At 36.9% G+C, this 23,186-nt stretch overlaps 1 protein-coding gene across 1 annotated transcript in view; it reads right to left on the bottom strand.

Moving 5' to 3' along the window:
- Positions 1-12,114: 12,114 nt before the first annotated feature.
- The window catches only part of COL25A1 (collagen type XXV alpha 1 chain), a 437,107-nt gene continuing 426,035 nt past the window's right edge, over positions 12,115-23,186 (bottom strand). The window contains exons 36-37 of the mRNA XM_088792400.1: positions 20,769-20,807; positions 12,115-17,232 (exon numbers count right to left, since the gene is read on the bottom strand). Of these exons, the coding sequence (XP_088648526.1) occupies positions 17,230-17,232; positions 20,769-20,807 (42 nt within the window). The 3' untranslated portion in view covers positions 12,115-17,229. The remainder of the gene's footprint in view (positions 17,233-20,768; positions 20,808-23,186) is intronic.

A 23,186-nucleotide genomic window follows, 5' to 3' on the forward strand; every position in this document is an offset into this window, starting at 1 on the left:
CAGACATTGGAGAGACCAGGGTGGGTTTGCAGCCTCCTCCCAAGAATCCAGCCACATCCTTTTTAGCATTCTTGAGTCATAGAGTGAGAAATGGAGTTGGGTTGACCAAATGTTCCTCCTTTGTGCCGAATTGTACCTTAACTCAAATTCTGGCTCTGCTACTTTCTAGTTGTGTGAGCTTGGGGAAATTACTTAACTTTTGTGAGTTTCAGTTTTCTAATGTGTAAAATGAGAACAATAATTTATCTGCATCACAGGGTGGTTATGAGGATTAAATGAGATAATACATGTGATAGCATAGTGGTATGTGGTGAGCACTCATTCAATGACATGTGTTTACTATTACCTCTTTACCTGTACAGATCTTGAATTTGTTTGTGTCATTTTCAGAGTTTGGCAGCAGCCCTCTGAGAGTATTAAGGTGAACTGATTGATTAGAGCTTGGTCACAGTGCCCAGGGTATATACAGCCAAAGAACCAATTAGGTTTGGACATGTTGGTGGGTCACTTAAATTCATGCCACTGGACTCATAGCACCTTGAATAAGAGCATTTTCTTGGTTCATTGAAAATCCATCACTGGTATCAGAAAACAGCTTGAGCGCAAGTGAGTGAGAGACATTACCTCTGTAGAGGAAGAAGCATCACCAGAGCTAATTATTGACGTCTGGCTGTGCTTCAGTGGGAGCTAGATTCTAGTCCAAATGCAGGTACCTTTAAGAGAACTCAACCATACACTGACTTGCTAGGGAGATATATGACAGAAGAAAGAGTGTTGCAAAATATTTATGAATTAACCTTTACTGAGTGTCAATAAAATTGTGCACTATTGAACTTAAACAGAAAGAAACTAGTTCCTGGAAAGTCCATTACCCTAATTGAGGTGTTCATAATCTTTTGGTTTTTGTTAATATCATGGTATGCCATGTAGTGTCATGCTTGAAACACAAAAGTTCAGTGTTATATACATGTTCTGGCATGTGGAACTGCATGAGAAAGTCACTTGAAGTTCTATCTTGTCCAGTGGTTTGATAGACTGTAAAAACAACACGGGTGAAAAAGTAGCAAAATGCCTCTATTTCAATGGTTTGCAATTCAGCTGTTTTTTGATGACCTTCCCCCTAATTGTTTATTCCTGAAAGTCCCGTATCTTTCTTCTGTCAACAGTTAACTATCTTTACACAAGGAAAATTGGTAAGTGTCATGGAAGGTGGTGACATTTGGTATTTTTGAACTCAAATTATTATTATAAAAGAAAACTACCTGCAGAATTATTTACCATGCCAAGATACAGAAACACCCTAATTGTCTGTCAACAGACGAATGGATAAAGAAAATGTGATTCACATACACACACACACACACACACACACAGTGGAATATTATTCGGCCACGAGAAAAAAGGAAATCCTACCATTTGTGATAACATGGATCAACCTGGAAGACAGTAAGCTAACAGAAGTAAGCCAGACACAGAAAGACAAATACTGAAGATCTCACTTACATGTGGAGTCTAAAAAAGTCGAACTCATAAAAGCAGAGAGTAAAATGGTGGTTTCCAGGCGCTAGGGATTGGGAAGAATGGGAGCTGTTAGTCAAAGGGTACAAAGTTTCAGTTATGGAAGATAAATAACTTCAGGAGGTCTAATGTGCAGCATGGTGACTATAGTTCATACTATATTGTATGCTTGAAATTTGTAAGAGAGTAGATCTCAAGTATTCTCACTTCACACACAAAAGGTTAATTATGTAAGGTGATTAACATGATAATTAGCTTGATTGTGGTAATTATTTTATAATGTATGCATATCAATGTGTATTTTCACATATTCATACCTATATCTGATTAAGAAAACTATTCCATTTCAGTTTTTATCAGGAATACCAATTGAATTTTATCAAATGTTGTATCTTAATTTCTCCTTTCTTATGTTATATGTTTACCTCCTTTACTTGTGTCAAAAACATAACATATTTAGGCTTCTCCCCCCGTTTCTTATATTTTTGGAAAAGGTGATGAATCCAGGAGGAAAGTACTGTGTCAAAATTAATGCACCTTTTAGCCTAAAAGAAGAAAAGATACCTTTACTGCTGTGGCATTCTCAGAGAAGCACCAAAATTGTTAAATGAATTAAAGAAGAGAAGTGAGAGCTAATTATGGCAGTAAGTTATGGATAGTAAATTATGGGCAATAAGTTTAAAACAGCAAGTAGTACAAAATAAGTGGCTAAAATCATTTAAGGATAAATTCTCTTGTCAAACACCTTTACCTAATTGTTCATTATCACTTGCTTTTGTTTATGTTTGCTTTGGCTGAAGGCAGACAGAATAGTCCAGGAAACGCTACAGTTATTCAATACCTAAGTAGCTAAAATATTTGATACTTTGTCCAACTGTTACACATTTCAGCCAACAAAGTGAAGTCAACAACTATTCTACAGCCTCACCATTTCAATATTCCTAGCTTCTCAGTCAGCGACTTGATATATTGTGTCAATATAAGTGTGGTCCATCTATTTCCTTCTTCTCATATTCCAACCACTCCTTTAATTTGCAAGTCAACTAATAATTTAGCAAAAAAAGTTTGTTTCCAGTTGATTGCCTATTATGCACTCTCCTGAAAAATATTTCCCAAATGGGACTTTATCTTGGACCTTGTCATTGCCCTTGAATAATGGTTTCGGGTTGATACTAAAATCAGGCTCCAATTCAAGCTAAGAAGTGAACCCTAGTACTTTTAGGGTAGAGATGTGACAGGAGATGAGGGTAACAATGGAGATGAAAATGGGGAGTAGAAAGGGTGCCAAAGGGTGAGGTGTTACCAGTGAAAACAGCTTTGAATAGTCACTCTTTGTGATAGGAATGCCAACTGAGCAACAAACACGCTGACTGCTGCATACCTGAGCTATGGCAGATTTTGAATGATTTAGGTCACATAATAGTGTGGAGCTGCATTTTCCAAACTGTGCTCTATGGAAAATGTATCTTTTATCCCTTACATAGACATTCCAGTTCATATTCTTACATTTAATGACCTTACTTGTGAAATACCCATTACAATTTCACAGGACATATGTTTTCTGGAGAATACAACTTGGTCCAAAAAAGTGAGGAATAGTCTGCCTTAGTTTTTGCTGCTATCATTATTTGATATTGATACTATAATTGGTAAGAGAATATAAAGGAAAATTCTGATAGAATTATGTCCCTCTTTTGATGAATTTCTTGTTATAATTTTGAGTTCCTAGAAGTCATATAAATTTTAACATAAATTATATGCTCAGTATTGCATTGCATATTCTCACACTCAGTTGCTTATAATATCCTTGGATGGCTTGTTCTGTATCCCTTTGGGTAGTTGCTTTCATTCATTTATTTATTCAACAAATATACATTCCAGGCATTGTGCTGGACATTAAAGACCCAAGAGCAAACAACACAGATGTACCTGTCTCTCTCTCTATGGGAAAATGCCATGTAAAAAGTGCTATGATAACTGAAATTCAAGATGCAAAGTTTAAGGACCTAGAGAAGGTTCTCCAGAGGTAACAATGTCTAAACTAAGACCTGAAGAATAAGTAGGAGTTACAGAGATAAAGTGAGTTTTTAGGAAATGAAAGGATAACAAAGTCATAGAGAGAACATCTGGAAGTGACAGAAAAGAGTCTGGCTGAAGAACTGAAAAATAAGTTCAGGGTGTCTAGATAAGGTGCAAGGGAGCGAATGATGAGAGGTAAGGCTAGAGAAGTAGAATTGGACTAGATTCAGAAGGATCTTGTAAACCAAAATAAGGGTTTTGATATTTATCCTGAGAGAAATGAAGAGCTTCAATTTAAAGTGTTTTAAGCAATGAAAGATCATTCTGGCTACAGTGTAAGGCAGGACCAACTTTTGCGAGACCTGCTACTAGAGTAATCCAGGCAAGAGGTACAAGTTACTGGGCCTTAGGTTGTCACCATGGGCATTCTATGAAGATGATAGGCCTAGTACATGTTGAGCTAGAAGAATCAGCTGGTCATGGAGATTGATTGGATGATGAGGCAGAGGGTTGAGTCATATCACAGGTAAATTTTGGTTTGTCAACTGTATGAATGATTATATCATTTCCTGAGATAGAGACTAGGAGGGAGGGCAAGTTCAGTTCACATCTGAATTTGAGGTGCCTGCTGCACATCCAAACATTGCAATCAAAACTGGAGCTGGAGAGAGATTGGGGCATATTGATGGTAACTTAATTCATGGGTCTTTAGGGAGTTCACTATGGGAGAGAATAATTTGGTGGAGTTGTGGGGGCAGCGCTTGAGGAGTGAATGAGAGGTAAAGAAGTGGGTAGGGTGAGTATAATCAAATTCCTAAAAGGTTGTCTTAGAAGGTAAGGCAGGAAAGAGAGAGGGCAGCAACTAAAGGGGGTACATGGTCTTGAGGAAATGGAAGACACAAGAATATATTCAAATGTGTTTAGGGCAGAGTCTGAAGAGAAGAAGTTGATGAACAGAACAAGATCCCCGAGAAGCCTGGAGTGGAGCTGGAGCAGAGGTTAGCCTTAAGCAGGAAGTGTGACACCATCTTCTATTATTACAGAAGGAAGAAATCAAGGATGTAGATGTGGGCATGTTTTCAGTCTCAATGGAGGGATTTGAGGGCATCTCTTCTTTGGTGAATGCAAATAGGTCACAATGTGAGAGGGATGGAGATTAAAAAAGGTTGTAAAAGTTTGAATTACTCACCTTAACTAGGGGAACAGATCATTGATTGTTGGTGGTTGTCATCGCACAGAGAGTTTGAAGACTCTGAATTTATGGATTTCCAGTCAAGATGGTGGAGTAGGTAACCGCTGTGCTCAACTCATCTCAGAACTACATCCATTACAACTAAATCACAGAATAACCATTATTGAGAATCACCTGAGGTATTGCTGAATTGAAGCCCTACAACTACGGACATACAGAAGAAGCCACCTTGCGACTAGTAGGAGGGGCAGAGATACTGAATGGGCTGGTTCTACACCTACATATGACCATTAAAAATCGGGAGGGATATCTCATCTGCAGAGGCGCCCCCTCCCCCCCGCCCTGAGGACCAAGGGGCCCCAGCCCCTCCTCAGCCCAGGGTTTCAGTGCTGGGGAAAGAAGTCCCCATAACTTCTGGCTGTGCAAACCAGTGGAGATTGTGATTGAGTGAGCTCGAGGGCAGCTGCTCTCCCAGGCACTGCACTTAAGGGGCCCACCCACGAACTTTCTCACCAATGGACTTACTTGCTGTGAGCTCCAGCGCTGGAGCAGCGCCTTGAAAGATGCCAGGAACATAAAGGGAGAAACTGAATTGCCTAGTTTCAGGGTGAGAGCTAGAGGTGCAGTTTTTTCCGGGACGGAGGAGCTGGCAGGAGCCATTTATTTTTGTTGAGCCCTCCCTCTCACTGGGTACAGATGCAGACAGTCGCAATATCTGAGTCTCCATCAAACTGGCTATCACCTGCTTACCTGCCCCACCATAGCGATTCCCTGAGACAACACCCCATCCAACTTTTGGGCACACCCAAGCCAATTCTAGTGGCTTTTCCATATAAACGGCCTGTTTTGGCTCATGCTGTGAACTTTCCTAAAATCTCTGAAAGGTTCACAAAACCTGAACAAGTAGTATCTGGCTTTGGCATGTCCTGTACCTCTTTGGCAGTCCTAAGCCTGGCAATAGTGACAGCTAACCTTGGCTTGCAGCTTGGACTCTGAAGGCACTTCCAAGCACAGTGTGGGAAGCAGCCATCTCTTGATTGCTTTGTGGCTCATGCCAGGTTGGCCTGGGCAGGATACAGACTGTGGCTAAACTTGGCATGCAGTGGGCCCCCTTCTGGGAGGCCCTGGGGCTGGCAGGCCCACTGGCCAGCTTCAGACTGGGCCAGAGCATCACCTGGCCACCTCCAAGGACAACATACTCAAAAGGCAGACTGGGCAGGCACCAAAGCCCTGCTAAAGTTAACCCTGCTTTGTAAGGTCAGCCCCTGCAAACAGCTCCTTCACTGTAGTCACAGCCAGTTCTCACAACCAATTAGTCTGAGGGTCAATCCCTCCCATTGACATGCCAATAGCAATCAAGTCTCAACTACAACAGGAGAGCACACACAATCCACACAGGGAACACACATGGAGCATCCTGCTCAAGTGACCAGGGAGACTGCACCACTGTGTCACACAGGACACCTACTACATAAGACCAGGAAGCAGAACAGTGCTACACAGAAAAAACAACAACAAAACAAAACAAAACAAAACAGTGAGGCAGCAAAAATGAGGAGACAAACATGTCCCAAATAAAAGAACAGAACAAAGCTCCAGAAAAAGAACTAAACAAAATGGAGACAAGCAATCTACTAGATGCAGAATTCAAAACACTGGTTACAGTGATCTCAGGGAGAACTTCAATAAAGAGACAGGAAACATAAAAATGGAGATAGAAAACATAAGAAAGAACCAGTCAGAAATAAAGAATATAATAATGGAAATGAAGGATACATTGCAGGGAATCAACAGTTATTAGATGAAGCAGAGGACTGAATCAGTGATTTAGAATATAAGATGGCAGAAAACACCCAATCAGAACAGCAAAAAGAAAAAAGAATCCAAGAAAATGAGAGTTTAAGGGGCCACTGGCACAACATCAAGCATACCAACATTTGCATTATAGAGATACCAGAAGGAGAAGAGACAGAGCAAGGATTTGCAAACCTATTTGAAAAAATAATGACAGAATACTTTCCTAACCTGGTGAAGGAAATAGATAAACCAACTCAGAAAGCACAGAAGTTCCCAAACAATATGAACCTAAAGAGGCCCACACCAAGACACATCACAATTAAAATGCCAAAGTTTAAAGATAAAGAGAGAATCCTAAAAGCAGCAAGAGAAAGGCAACTAATAATTTGTAAGGGGGCTCCCATAAGATTGTCAGCTGATTTCTCAACAGAAACTTTGCAGGCCAGAAGGGATTGGCATAACATATCACTGTGATAAAAAAACAAGGACATACAACCAAGATTACTCTACCCAGCAAAGCTATCATTTAGAATCAAAGTACTGATAAAAAGCTTCCCAGACAAGTAAAAGCTGAAGGAGTTCATCACCAACAAACCAGTATTACAAAAAATGTTAGAGGGACTTCTTTAAGACAAAAATAAAAAATAAATAAATATAAAAAAGAGTAATATAAAATGGCAATAACTACATATCTATCAATAATTACTTTTAATGTAAATGGATTAAATGCTCCAATCAAAAGATATAGGAGGGCTGAATGGATAAGAAAACAAAATCCTTACATATGCTGCCTACAAGAGACTCACTTCAGATTAAAAGACACACAGAGACTGAAAGTAAAGAGACGGGAAAAAAACATTTCATGAAAATGAAAAAACAAAAACAAAAAACTGTGGTATCAATACTTATACCAGACAAAATAGACTTTGAAACAAAGGCTATAACAAGAGACAAAGAAGGACCCAGTAGTCCCACTTCTGGGTAATTATCTGAAGAAATCCAAAACGCTACTTCAAGGGGATGCATGCATCCATATTTCAGTGCAACATTGTTTACATTGGCCACATGTGGAGACAGCCTGGGTATCTGTAGATGGAAGAATGGATAAAGGTAAGTAGTATATATGTACAATGGAATATTGCTCAACCAGGGAAGGGAATGGGTTTTTACCCTCTGTGGTGGTAAGGATGGACATGGAGGGCTTTGTGCTGAGTAAAGTATGTCAGACAGTGAAAGACAGATGCAGTGTGATTTTGCTTATATGTGGAATCTAAAGAACAAACTAAACGAGCAAACAAAACAGAAACAAACTCAAAGATATAGAGAACATTTTGATGGTTGCCAGATGGGAAGTCAGTTGGAAATGGGTAACAAAGGGGAAGAGATTAAGAAGTACAAATTGGTTGTTACAAAGCAGTTATGGGGATGTAGGTATAGCATAGGAATATAGTCAATAATATTGTAATAACTATGTATGGTGTCAGATGGGTACTAGATTTATTGGGGTGATAGATAGGAGGGGGTTGGGAGCAGGAAGAAAAAGATGAGGGCATTAAGAAGTACAAATTGGTAATCACAAACTTGTCATGGGGATGTAAAGTAAAGCATAGGGAATATAGTCAATAATAATGGTAATAATTATGTATAGTGCCAGGTGGGTATTAGACTAGTCAGGGGGATCACTTCTTAAATTATATTAATGTCTAACCACTATGCTGTACACCTAAAATTAATATAAAATAATATTGAATGTCAACTGTAATTGAAAAAGGGGGAAGAAGGTAAAGGAGAATAAGAGACTTAAATTTCCAGGTATAAAAGAAAGAAGTTATGGGGATGTAATGCACAGTATGGGGAATATAGTCAATAACATTGTGATAGCATAGTATGGTGTGAGATGGTTGCTGGACTTACAGAAGTCACTTCTTTAGGTATACAAGTGTTGAATAACAATTGTGTACACCTGACATTAATATAATATTGTATGTCAGCAATATTTTAATAAAAATCTTTTTAAAAAAGACTTTGAATTTATGGTGGGTCCAATCTGTACTGCTGTGTGATTTTCTCCTGTGGCCCTAGACCAGGTAAAGATGCAGAGCGTGGATAGATGGGTTATTATAGGATTTGGCTTTTCCAAAGTGGGCAAATGAAAGAACAGTGGGAGAATGAAGTTATTGGCATCAATGTAGGTGAAAATTTGAACTGTGTAAGTTAGTCCAGGAGAAGAGGCAGTGGAGTTATATGGGGCTGATAAGGAGGAGGCTGAAAGGTAAAGGGAATGAAGTCCTTGGAAGGTTCAAGAACAGATATAGTGGGAGTTATTGGGTAGGATGTTCTGGCAGATAGGAGGGTTCAGAGTGAGGTGTTTCAATATATTACTCCATAGTTGGATCAGTTCCAGAAGTTGACAAAATCAGTGTGTCAGGGGAGTAGGTGGCAGAATTGGATGGTGCACAAAGTTATTAGAAATCAGGTCTACGAAGATAGACTCAGGTGTTGGCTGTATTGTTGATTCATCCATGATAATGGCAGCACTTAGGGTGAAGAAGTTCACCAGGAACTGGGTGCCAAAGTCCTTAATGAATGAAGGGATATGACTGGGAGGTCAGTAGATGACTGCAGCAAGGAAGAGTGGTAATAACCAATTAATGTGAGTCCCAAGGAAGCGGGACTTTCAATATTATGGATGGAGAATTAATTGCCTGGAACTGGCAATGGGGAGCAATGTGGATCTGTAGCTTTCTTTCCATTCTTGAGGTATGTGAAGGCTATTGGAGAATTAGCAGCTTCCACTTGAGAGAGTTGCCAAACAGTGAGCTCAGAGTTTTAGATAATATCTCAGAGAGAAAATTCCTTGAAAGCTATTCACAGTAAAAGGAAGGTTGCCACCCTTGTGTTAATGTCACTAACATTTCATTAGATAAACTAGACTAACAGCACTTCTCAAAGAGTGGACCCTGGACCAAATGCATTATCATCACCAAGGAGATTGTTAGATGTGTAAATTCTCAAGTCCTATCTCGCACCTATTGAATCAGAAATTCATGGTGTGGCCCCAGCAGTGTGTGTTTTTAGAAACTTTGCAGGTAATTTGGATGAATACTGAAGTTTGAGGATTCCTGGATTAGATCTAACTTCCTAACATGGAGGGGTAGTGAAAGGAAAACACAGATTGAGAGAAAGAAGAATTAGAAGATAAACATTTGATGTTTAAATGGATGACAACACCATGCATACTGCACAATAGTGCAGATAGTCTCAAGAAAATCATGGTTCTCACCTTCCCCGGGCTGCTCAACAATCACAATGTGTTTCCTACTGTTTGTTCCTGTTCTCCATAGGGGTAATTCAAATCCTCTCCACTTTCTTTAAACTTTTAATCCTCTTTGGCCACTTGTTAGGTGACATTGCATCCTACTTCATACAAAACGTATCCTTAATTTAGACTTGATAAAGGTCATAGAACATCTTCCTTTAGTTCAAGAACTACTTGGATTTCTAAGAACTTAGCTGTGTGAATTGCTTTACCCATTATGTACATTAATAAAATTGGTAAGTCCAAGTGAGTTTTGTTATTTCAACTTTTGTCATTCATTTATTCATTTATTGGGAACCTACTATGAGTTGGGTTCATGCTTGGTTAAAAACCCCTAGTGGAGGAGATAGGCAAAGATACAATTATTGACATTTAGATATGTGGTATAGCAGTGACAAATAAATTATTGGAGCAGAGAAGATGGAGCATCTAAACTTGGCGGGAAGGGGTGTTTAGTAAGTTGACACATGGATTGAGTCTTGGAAGAGCAAGAATTCTTTAAATGGATGGTGGAGATGGGAATGGAAACCATGTCAAGCATAGAAAACAGCCAAAGGGATCCACAAATGGCTTAACATGGGAAGACCTTTCGGTGAGGGTGACCCGTTAAGACATGATGCTAGGTAGAATGGGATCATAAAAAGCTGAATACTTTATACCAAAGGATCTCAATGATAATGGGGGTCTACTGGAGGATTTTAAACAAGAGAATGGCATGATTAAATTTCCCTGAGGAACTGTTTTTGGTGAAGTTGGTTTTGGCATGTGCCCTTGGCTTATACTGAGGAACATTATAAAAACTTGATGTTACATTCATTGTAGGGACGCCCTAAAATACAGTACCCTCTATAAGAAATCTCACATAACAACTTTCTTATCAGTTTTGATTTTTTTCATCCATCACATTATGGATGAAGTAAACATGTTATTGATTTCTTTCTTTTTGTTATGGACACAAAGAAGCTCAGAGCTATACAATTTTATGTCGTATCTTTTCATTATAACTTTCTTTGTGGTCTTGAATTTTGTTTATATATGTTATTCTTGGTTATTTTTAAACTTACATATTTTAATTTCTTTATGTGTTCTTTTAATTTGCCGGAAGTTCTATGTAAAATGAAATGGGAAGATGAATTCATAAATAAGACACAGCCATATTTGCTTTCTTTGAATCCTCACCCTCAGAGTGATATGGAGTATAAGGTGGAGGGGAGGTGGCTATCAGAGGAGGGGAGGTCGGTTAGAAGGGTCTTCTAAAAGTCCAATTGAGAAATGGGGGAGTCTAAACTAAGGCAATAGTCATGGGGATGAGAGGTGGATCTGAGGGGTATTTAGGAGGTAGAATGGGAGAGAATTGATAATGGAGCAGATGCTGCATATGTAAGGGAATGCGTGGGTGGTGACAGGTGGGCAGTGTCCAGAATGATTCTGAAGTTTCTGTCTTGTTTGCTTGGAGGGCAGGTGGCGATGGTATGTTCAGTACAATATAGAAGTCTGCAAGGGAACCGAGTATGAAGATGAAGATGATATGGAACCTCCAGGTGGACATGCCTATATCAGTTGGTCTGGAAGTTAGAAGAAAATGTGCAATGAAATAGAAACTTGGTTTTCGTGAGACTGAATAAGAGAGAAAGTGGCGGAAAAGAGCAAAGGCAAAAGAAGCATGTAGGTCAGAGTCCTGAGGATAATCATAATTATCAGGTGGAGAAGAAAGAGCAGGCGGAAAATGAGAAAGGAAAGGAGAAAACAAGAATGTAGGGACATGGGAACTGAAAGGAAAAATGTCTAGGAGGGTGCAGTGGTCAACTGCCTCTAATGCTGCTGTTAAGAGAAAGATGAGGACTGAAAAGTGAGTGCTTTTAGTCAGAACTTGTAAATAAGTGGTGACTTGAGTGGAGGCATTCATTCATTCATTCATTCATTCATTCATTCATTCATTCATTCTTCAATACATTTAAGTGATCACTATGTACTACATTCTAATTGCACAATGATGACCGATTTGATGTAGTGGAGTTAAGAGTCAATGGAGTGTAAGGAAGTTTAATTCATCAAGATGGAGAATTCTGGAAGAGAAGTGAATTTGGAGGGGAAGCTCAGTCTGGAGGCATTACTACTTGATAAACAGAAAGTACTAATTTTTTTTTTTTTTTTAAATCATCATAGCTAGGCATGTGCACTGAGTTGAATGGTGGCATTGCAATATTGTAGGAAAATAGAATAAAATTATTTATGGAGTGTGTTTAAATCAAGAAAACAGGCTAAAGTGTTCATGAACATCAATAAAACTTTATAACAATACAATTCATTAACATTGTTTGGATTAATATTGCAATAATTACACACTTTTTACATTATGAAAATAAGTCATAAATAGTGTAAAAATAATTCTGAAGATCAACTTCTCACAAACTAGGAACACTGTAAACAAGTTAAAAAAACAAATAAAAACAAATTAGAAATTGAACACAATGCAATTATCTTCAAACTGGAAATTGAAAACCACACGCATCTTCTGATTCAGCAATGCCAGCTGAAGAAATTATAATGAAATTCAAATAAGAAATCAAATAGAAAGAATTCAATCTTTCAATTATTTACACTATTGAGAAAAACAGGTTTGTGCCATATTTACAGTGCTAAGACACAACATATTCTTAGAATAATCAATTACATGAGACTGGCCCACAAAACATTAAGAAAAATACGCAGCATAATGCTTGCCAAAATATTTTTTTTTTGAATTTTCCTCTTATTTTGTATTTATGTGATTTTTTTGGCAATATAAAAATAGCTGCACATAGAGATGAACTTTAAAATGTAAAAAATACAAATAAAAATATAATATTTTCTAAAGGAAAATCAGATACATACATCTTTTAAAAATGTTAAGTTGCATGAAACATTTACAACAGTATAAAGAATATTCACAGAAATGTCAGTACGTAAGACATTCTTTTGTGAATCCAATTTATTAATATTTCTGAGACATGTGAAAATATCCTGCATTTTGAGAAATGATGGTACTTTCTTTGTTATCAATAAATCAACAGATCAGGTTGAAAAAGTCTTCCTATTGCCAAAAGGACAGTTCTGTCAATAAGCAGCACAGGGAATCTTATTCATTTAAATACATTTAAAAAAATCAGCCATGCCATTAAAATGTTTCCATATTGGATCAGCAAAAACTAAATCCACTAACAATTTAAGTTGGAAGGGTTATCTCTGCTATGGCATATAGTAAATTTAGCCAATATGAACATATTTCAACAAAAATGGAAAAAAGTAGGGAGTAAAGGTCAGTGGAATCCTAATTGGTCAAACATGTCACTTCCACTGGGAATGAATGATTTTAATAGCCAGAATAAAACACATATAATTGTTCTTACTTGTTATTTATGAGAATATAAATTTAGGTTGCTATGGACTTGACTTTCTAGCGACAGCAGGGTTTTTGTTTTGGCAGAAGTTAGAAAAGTTTATTTTTGGTAATGTTAATTATTAATATAACTTGCTTATCAAGAAATAGAGAAAACATCAATATTTTCTAATTCCTATGATTACTTATTAGAAGATATTAAAACACCACCCACCACACAAGCATAACTTACTTCTGGGCAAGATAATATATACGGGGGAAAAAAGTGGTGTTAAGATTTTATGCTAGCATAGAAACATTAAAAAACATAAAAACCTTGGAAAATTAAACTCATTTTCTAAGTGATAAAAATGTAAGCTACCAAAGACAATTTCTCCATAGGTACTGACATGCTGATTCAATCATTTTCCAAAATAGCAAAGGACATGTAGAACAAATTCTGGATGCATAAGTTCTTACTGTTCCATCAGAACATCATGCACAGAAAGTAAAGTCGAGAACAGAATTTTCTGGGGACAGAAATTCAAGACATTCTCATGTTTTTTATAAAATCAAATAAGAAAAATTCTCCAAGACTGCTTTTCATAATAAAAATGAAAACTAGAAGAAAAATTTAGGCATATTTGTGTGTTAGGTACACTATGAATGTATGCAGACTTGTCCAACTCTGGCTTCGTCACACTTAACCACATCATATAAGCTAAAACATGAGAATGAAAGCTGATAAAAGGCATATGGTATATGAAAAGAACATGAAATTAGAGGATCCATGATCCAAGTGAAGACACATTATCTATAGGTACAATGTTTTGTTTTGTTTGACGTTAAGAAAGACTGGCCATTGAGCCACAATTATAGCAAATTCATAAACTTTAAAAATATAATAACACACTAACAGTTTAGGAATGCTATTAAACAGAGAAATGAAATTATCCATAGTAGAGTTGCACTGTCCATAAAGAAAAAGAAAAGAAATACATCAGCACCAACGTGAATTAAAGACAATTTTAAAGCTAAAACACATACCAATTTGGTATCCTTAAAAGATGCTTATCAGAAATGACCTAATCTTGACTTATTTCCAATGTGTTTTTCATGTATTTTTTTCTCAATCCTCTATTCAATAATAAAAAATAAAAAAAGAAATCTAAGAAAAGTATGTAGCTGCCAACACATATATCAGCAGACATAACTTACTAGTTCATTTGGTAATTATGTGAGGAATCTCTATATTGATGACAAAATGGACGGTTGAAAATATTTCAGTAACCAAAAGTTTAAGATTATCCATAGTGGTTAAGACCTAGTAATTCCACCGAACAAAAAAAAGGAGTGCGATCATCCCTTTGCTTCCCCCAAGGAAATAAATGTAATGGAAGTTTACAGCTTCCTTTAATTATGGAATAAAAGTCAACGTGGTCAAGTCAAAGCAAAAACCCAATATACACATAGGACAGCACAGTATTCTTAAAGGGCTGTATTTAAAACAAAAACACATTTTTTTTGTACATAAAATGATTATCTTTTGAGGTATTCTCTTTTGAAGCTGTGCATGTTTAAATAGTGATCCATCTTAATACCGGTTGTTCTAGAGGAGTAGAAGGAAAGATAGGAGGAAATACAGCTGCCAGATTTTTCTCAAGACGCTACTGTTTGTTTTCCTGAAGAAACTGTACTTCTACCCATGTTAGCTCATTTTTCCAATCCATTTAAGACAAATTGTTTCAGAGATCGAACAATACCTTATCCTAACCATGTCATACCGGAGATGGTTAGAAAAATGCCTTCTGTTGTTTTAAAAATGCCAAATTGGCTTCAGAGTGTGGAATGTTACTAGACATGTGACTGATTAGATTGATCTAATAGTTTGAACATCTTTCCAATCTTGAAAACTTAATGGAAATAAAAGAAGGCATTTTCTATAACTGAGCATTTGGCTATATAACATGAAAGAGATCATAAGGATCTTAGGATACTTGTCTTATAATTGTATCTTAACTGTTGTTCCCATAAGCCAATGATGAACAAATTTCCTCTCTGGTGGTGAAAACCTATGCATGAAACTAGAAAATTTCCCACAAAATGGCATTAAGTCAGGAGAAAAATCATATTATCCATAGGTTGAAAGAGTAACTACTCCTCATTGACAATGTTTCTCCTAATGGAACTTGACTTAGAATAAGCTATTTCAAAACATGTTACCAACACCTTACTGTGCAAAGAATTACTCACTCTAATACAGTTAGGTAACTTTTGAGCAAGTAGATGAAAAAATACTCGTTTTGGCAACTGTATTTCACAGCTTTTTGAGATCTCAGATTTGGTCTGCGCATAAGACAAACATTTAGAAATGTAAAAAAAAAAAGATAAAGAAATCTAAATATAGACAAAACTTAGATCTAAATAGAACTACAAAAAATAGAAATGAGTTAATATTATCAAATGTGACCAAATCTTGATTTTATCTTAATTGATAATCACTATAAATGTTATAGTCCTCATATGAAAAAAATGTCAAAAAGTACTGAAAAAATTGTTCAACTTTGATACTTTACAATGACTGAACTGAAAGTGGAGTTTCTTTTATATTCTTTTCAATTATTCAGAACAAGACAGTAAGAAGTTAGTAAAAGGTCATCGTGGCTGTTGGTACCAAGTTATTAGGATTTCAACACTTTTCTTTAAAAACAATTGTTCAAAGCAATATGACAAAAGCTGCAACAAATCTTTCCTTAGTATTCCTTGGACTAAGAAAGAAAAGAGAAAGTATTAAAAAGAATAGAAAGTATCTTCCTGTTTCTAGAACTTTGTAGAAAATGTTTGAAATGGGTTGGCTCTTGGAGAGAAGGGAAACTGTCACATTAACTTTGGTAGAAATTGCGGGATGAGCCTTCTTATATCTTCAGGAGAGATTATTTCGACCAACCTCTTCTCAGGACATGTGATTTCTTCAGCAAACTGAACTTTGATGGGACACCCTTCATTCTCAGAAACAGGGGCTGCCATTCCAACAATCTTCCATCCAAAAGAAGTGCTGTATGTCTCTGTCATTTCCCAAAGGCACCCATGTTCACAGCTGCTGGAATTCAGTTTATTTTTTAAAAAGACTGCTGTTCTGGGTGACTGCATTTGTAAACCTCTTTCCTACTTGGTCACACGAGAGGCAGCGCAGGATGCTGAACCGGCCCTCTTTCCTGGTCTTCACTGCCAAGGGCAGCCCAAGGAAAACTGGCGGCACAACCAGCTCAAACCCTTGATATTTCAACCAAGGTGGCCACGTGAGCCCACAATATTGGAAGCTGTAGATCTGCAGTTGGGACTGCAACTCCCTCAAAATACAAGACCATTTGTGTGAGTACTCTCCGCCACCTTATCTCTTTTTGGCAATAAGCCATGGTGTAACCCCCTTGAGATGACAAAAGAAATAAAAGCTCAGTTGTGATCAAAGGATTCATCAAGTGGCATGCTAGCATCTGAGGTTGCACAAAAACAAGCAGGTTTGGCACACCGTCATGCTTTTTTAGTCAGTTTCAGGGGGTAGTGTGGAATCAATGGTCATAGTGAAGGTGAGTAGGGATGTGACAATAAACTCTAAGATCAGTCGGTATAGTACATAGTCTTAGTTTTGAGTCCATATTTGGTCACAATTTCTTGTAAACTATTTCATGGCACCTTTTGTCCATGCAATTAACAAGCCCAAAGTAAGAAAATAACAAGGACAATCATTCTCTATCAATGATGTGTCCATATAAACACATATTTTCACATAAGATAAAGAGATAAGATACTGATCTATATTTTTTGCAGGCTTCTCACTAGTTTCACATATTGCCCAATTTCAGATGTAAGTGAAGAAAAGATGGACATGTGTACTACTGCAAACGGGAAGAAGCAGCTATATGTAAACATATGTCAGACTTGCAAAATCTGCAATTCAATTTTCAACTATAAATATAAAAAGTGGACCATTATATATACAACTTCATGCTCGGAAGGTTAGATTCATCACTGCAGAAAAACAAACAACAAAAAAGACAAATATATAAAATTAGTGGTCTAGGATAAAAATTCCAAATTAACATTTATTTTAAGCAAACTGGTAGAACCCTGAATAGAGCTTTTTTTTAAAAATCAATGAGTAAATCAATACCTGTCCTATACATTACTTTTCTAAAACTCCAGTTATCAAAATTTCCATCCTAGCTTCAACCCACATTTTCCTCTTGCTGCCAAAAAGTTTGTGGTGTTTGTTTCAGTAACTATTCTGGGAAAGCAGAAAATTAGGATTTTAATATATGTGTGCCATAGTTAAAGTACATGTCCTATTTATAACTTACGTAATCTTCTCCAAGCATTAAAACACACCGTGGAAAAGGCTGAGGATTCTGACCTCAGTTGCACTGTTTATTTCACCAACACCTGACGACAATACTCTACTTCCATTCTTGTTTCATCTTTTGTTTCGCTAGTCCTGCCCAGCTGTGGATGGTGTGCAAGGTAAACCTGCCTGCTATCTGGTCTTCAAGTAGTATTATAGGTTCTATTGTGATCTAAGGTACCATAAATCTCTGGTCCCTTACATCTATAGTTTCAACAGCCATAATTATTAAAGTTTTCCGAGAACAAAAGTTAAGTCTGGAGAACTGAGGAACAATGGTCTTTGAGGTAGACACTCATAGAGCAGATCTTGGAGATGTTGACTTTTACTCAAAAGTAAAAATCAACGAGAAAAGTAGAAGTCCAGTTCATTAATTAAAAACGTTTATTTTTCTCTCTCCAAGAAAAATAGACGCTATATTAGATATGTTTAAGAGGCAGAGAATTTTGTGATTTTTAGAGATGGAGTTCACTCCATGTTTACGCATCTTGTGTCCACGCCAGAGAATGTCCTACAGGAAGTACTCCTTTCTCCAAGCTCTCACTTATCTCAAGTTTCAAACAGATGCATTTTTTGAGTACCAATGTTTTGTAAACGATCTACAGAATTTTAAAGATTCTTTCCCACCCCCAGACTTTAAAACTTAATTTAAAAATCTGTCACCTTGTTTTAGGAAGTTTCTGCTGAAAACCTTTCAGCCCTACATGGAAAAATAAGGTTTAGTGAAGCATTCAAAAATACAAAGGCTGTAGGTATTTTTCCTATTAGTTTTAATCACTGGACGGGGATGGATGACAACACTAATAGTCTGTAAGTATTTTCTTAACCATAAATTCTGCCATTTACTTACTGTACCAATTACACTATGAACTGGTACATCACTATTCTTCAAAATTTGGAAAACTGAACAGTATCTAGAAAGGAAAATAATTTAAACAAAGATCAACCCGTTTTGCATGAAAAAAATTATTATGGATAGTAGCATGACCAAGGAGACTTGTTCATTAATTACAGTGATTTATACTGCTGCCCAAATCTGAATTTTCAGTCAAACATTCACCACTGAGCTCTAGAGGCAAATAAACAACATTTAAAAGGGTGATCCACATAAAATGGGACCAACCAAAAGGAATCCACTGGCTGTCTTTTTAAAATATCATTTAAAAAATAATTTGATTTGACTAACAGTGTATTTGAGATAGCTATGTTGACCACATAAGAGATTTCAGAACATTCCATTTTTCTAATTGTTTCTTCTTTTTGGGGAGAGGTTGATTACAATGATTTGCATTTGTGTGGGGGAACAGTGTGGTAAGCAATATACAGTTTTATCGCTGAGTGATTATTCTTTATATGATTATTCTTTATATAAGAAGATGCTAGATTTAAGAGATTCTTAATCTTATGTAGACTATAGTATCTATTCTGTGGAAAAATGAGTACTTAAAAGGGAAATTTCTGATTTTCTGATGCTACTCATATTACCACTAGGTGTGGCATTTTCATGAACCCAAAAGATGATGAGTGCTTTGCTTGTTGCCATTATTATGCCGTCACAAAAAGGAACTGATTTAGAAGTGGCTGAAAATGATGTGAACCCAGTTCTGAGTAGTGTCAGAAGGCTGACAAAGCAAGCCTTTCACATCTCCCTCTATGTAAGGTGTGCCAATAACTGTATTAAAAAATCATGATAGTATCAGATTATAGGTCAAAGGTTAAAGAGTAAATGGTAATTCCAGCTCAGGATGGTATTAAACATTCCGAGAACAGGGGTTATGATGATGAAAGGATACTTTTCTCAGGCAAAGAATAATACAATGATAGGTCCATCTTCCTGAGAACCCCTTGACCTCAGATATGATTGGGATAGTTATCTGACAGTCTGAAAGTGGAGTTTGGGAAGCTACCAAATAAATGACGTTGCTGAGAGAGAAGGAAGGTGTTTCTTTCCCTGGTCAAGTGGGGTGACAGCAGTTAAGCAAGAAAGTGAGTTACATAGGATCTCACCAATGTAGTTGAGCTAAGACGAAACCAGGCGAGTCAAGTTTCTCTTCATCTTTCTGTAATCCTACATAGTTTTGTATAACATGCTGTCAAAAATTACTGAATAAGCCACAGGGTATTAGAGAAAAAATTTCAAAATGATCAAAACAGCATGTATACTTCCCCCTAGCTCATTTTTACATCAGTGGAATTCCTTTATCCTTCAGAAGCACATACACAGTCTTTTATAGTTAGGTTCACACCATTTTTGTGTAAAGGTTTGGTAGCAGAGCACACACACAATTCTTCCTTGCTTAAAGTTCTGCCACTGCTCCCCATCATCTACTTCTTTTTTTTTTAAAATTTATTGAGGCGACAATGGTTAGTAAAATGACATAGGTTTCAAGTGTACAATTCTGCAATGCACCATCTATATATCACATTGTGTGCTCACCACTTCTAATTCTGTACTTACAAGCTCGGTGCCTTGGAAGTTACTTAACCTCCTGAATTTCAGCTTCCTCACCGGCATCATTGAGGATTCTAACACCCTATAGGGTCATTGTGAGGATTAAATAAAATGATGCCATTTACATGAAAGGGCTTAGCACACAGAAGGTTAGGGATAAGTTTCCTTCCCTACACAGTGACCATGGGTAGCCACATGAAGATGCTAGAATAAACTAATACCATAAAAGACACAAACTTAAACATGACCAGATTCTCAAGGCATCATTGAAAAAAAAAAAGATCATGCTTCCATTTTCTGCTTTCTCAGCTTTGTGACTAATATTCACAGGGTTCTACCATGTACTGCAATGTTTGCCTAAGTAATTGAGTATAAATAGGAAAAGAATCACAATTAAGAGTAGTGTTAGACAGTAAGGAGACAGGGAGTTTATTGAGAGACAACCGTTAGGAGGGTGCACTGCCTGCCCCTTTCCATTCCAAAGAAAGGATTCGATAGGGAAGGTTCCAAATTACAGTGTTTGCTAGGAACTGTTTTCACTCCTCAGTTTAGGAAGAAATTAGCTGTAAACATACGAGTATTAATCAAAAGGTATTTAATATCCAAACAGCTTTCAGCAATGTCAAATTCAAAAGGTCTGTTCTAATGGAAAAGGCTAGGCCAGGCGAAGAGAAAGGGAGAGTGCTTTTTTAGAAATTATTCCATAAAGCCCACCTTTTGCCAACATCCAGGCATGGGTAATCCATCTGGCCCCTGTTTTAAAGAGAAGAACAAGAATTCCTCAGACTTCTCAAAAGTGATCCGACTCCATAATTCACATGCTCAGAGGCTTAAAAGATGGTTTTCTAGTCATTAGGTAGCTTTAGTCATAGGCATCTTTTTCCAATAATAATAATTAACTCCCATAGCCAACATTAATTAAAATGAAGAAAATTCAAATGTTTTCTAGAGTACACATTTTGAAAATACATAAAGTATAGAAAAAATTACGCCTAATTTTGAAAAGGTAATTTACAAAGCATAGTGGTCTACTCAGTTCCACCTTTAGTAGAACTGTACTATTCCTCTTAATTTCATTAAAACACATTTCACAATTATCTTTATTAAATGAACCAAAATAATTTCACTTCCTGGTCACTATGGTCTATGGTTGAATGCATGACAATGGTGAATAATCAGTGATGAACCATTTCTATCTGAAGTTTATAGTTCTTTACATGCTATCTTTCACTTTTCTATATTGAAAACAGATAGAGAACATATTTAAGTAATTGAATTAAAAGATAGGCAGCCTGTCTATCTTTATAGTAAAATATCCATAGCATTTATTAATTTTTCTATTAAAATTCTTCAGAAGCCAGTCAATAAATTCCAAATAAACAAGGGATTCCTAAATGTTGCAACATTTATTTTCACTTAAAGTGTAAGCACTCTTCAGATACAAATGACACAAATAAGTCAGGGAGACTTGGTATATTATGAGGCATGCTTGTGTTTTCTCCCAACAAAATGATTGTGAAATATTATTTATTATCAATACCAGGCAAACAAAATAAAAGACTGGGCACTTCACATTGATATTTTCTAATTGCAATTATGGACTGAATAAAAATTTTTTCTATAAATACAATCTCTTAAAAGACTTGAGAAACAAATCTATCTTTATAGCATCATGCTTCGCACTAAAGAACAATATAAGAACATGCAGACCAAGTATAACCATCAACACAACCATAAAATGTTTCCCTTTATACCTCAGAAAATATGAATATGCTTTTTATAAATGTGAAAAAAACAACAACACTTTGAAATAGCTTTATAAGACATTTGGGAAAAATTCGGTAATGCCAGATTGGTACGAGGAGAAGGATCACCCAGTAGAATTTTAGATTTTAGTACGAAGAGGATTTTGAGTTCATGCCAATGGAGATAGGGGAGTTCTGTGTACTTTAGCAAAGTGAGTTTCAAAAGGAGAGACCATTAAATTGGAAAGGTTATGTGACAAAGAAGAGGGTTTGGGCTGCAGACTATTATCATCTTTAGAAGCTCAGAGAAGTTTGGCTTTCTTTCCTACGGTCTCTTAACAGCATTCCCGCAAATTGGCTAACTTTTGACCACAAAAGCTTAACTCTGTAGGTTCGGCCTTATTTACCGCCTTACGGAAAATTATGTGGAAGAGGCAAAAATACCTTTATTTCCTTTAGAGGAAAAGAAAAAAAAGTTCAATTTAGGGGTAAAATCCAACGTTACGGCCTTATTCTGCCTTTACATAGAAGTCTTTTATGCAATTTTAATGTAATCTTTAAATATTAATTGACTAAATTAATATTCCCCAGAATGCAGAACTGGTGGTCCTGTCAGTTGTGAGAACAATGTCAGGATATTAATTTGCAGTCATTGATAGAAATGCATGCGTGCTCTCTTCACTCTGCAGAGTCTCTGAAGGAGCTATTCATGCACATGCTTGCAGTGTGTTTATCATGTAAAGCTTGCTCCGGAAGCACCACTTTACACTGACAGAGATACATATATAATAAACAAAGGGAACTGCATGCAGGGTAGTAGGAAAGAGAAATACTGTACCAATTGGCAAGGGGCATCCAGCCCATCCAGGCCAGGCTGGCCTGGCTCCCCTTTTTCCCCCTTAACGCCACGGAATCCCTGTTTGTAAAGATTAACTCATAATGTTACTAACACAAGAAATCACTTACGCACAAATTCTGCTAAAGAAATAACCATAATAACAAAAGGCTGGGAGAGGAGCAACTCTGAAGTGAAAAGTAACATTCAGTGAAGTATTTTGGATGAAATAAAACAGAGCTTGACATATTCCTACAATGAGGGCTTGTCTGGGAACCGTGACCTCTTTTGAGAAACACAGAATAGCGCTGGTTCCTCTTCAGATCCTACATTCAGGTTCCAGTTGCAGGTCGCTACTTGTGTTAAGAAACCAGGCAGAGCTGGTGTCCAGAGACAAGGTGTGACACATATCAGGATAACCCAATTAGATATTTCTGGTACCTGGAAGTCTGGGTTAAATGACCCTAACCAGAACCCCTGCTGTTACAGGTCCCTCCAGCTTGCTCTTCTCCCAGCTTATCCCTTCACACATGACATCTGGAGACAGAGTTC

Source organism: Rhinolophus sinicus, chromosome 1 (genome assembly GCF_057876585.1).
Source record: "Rhinolophus sinicus isolate RSI-liver-muscle chromosome 1, RSI-T2T, whole genome shotgun sequence".
Taxonomy (NCBI): Eukaryota; Metazoa; Chordata; class Mammalia; order Chiroptera; family Rhinolophidae; genus Rhinolophus; species Rhinolophus sinicus.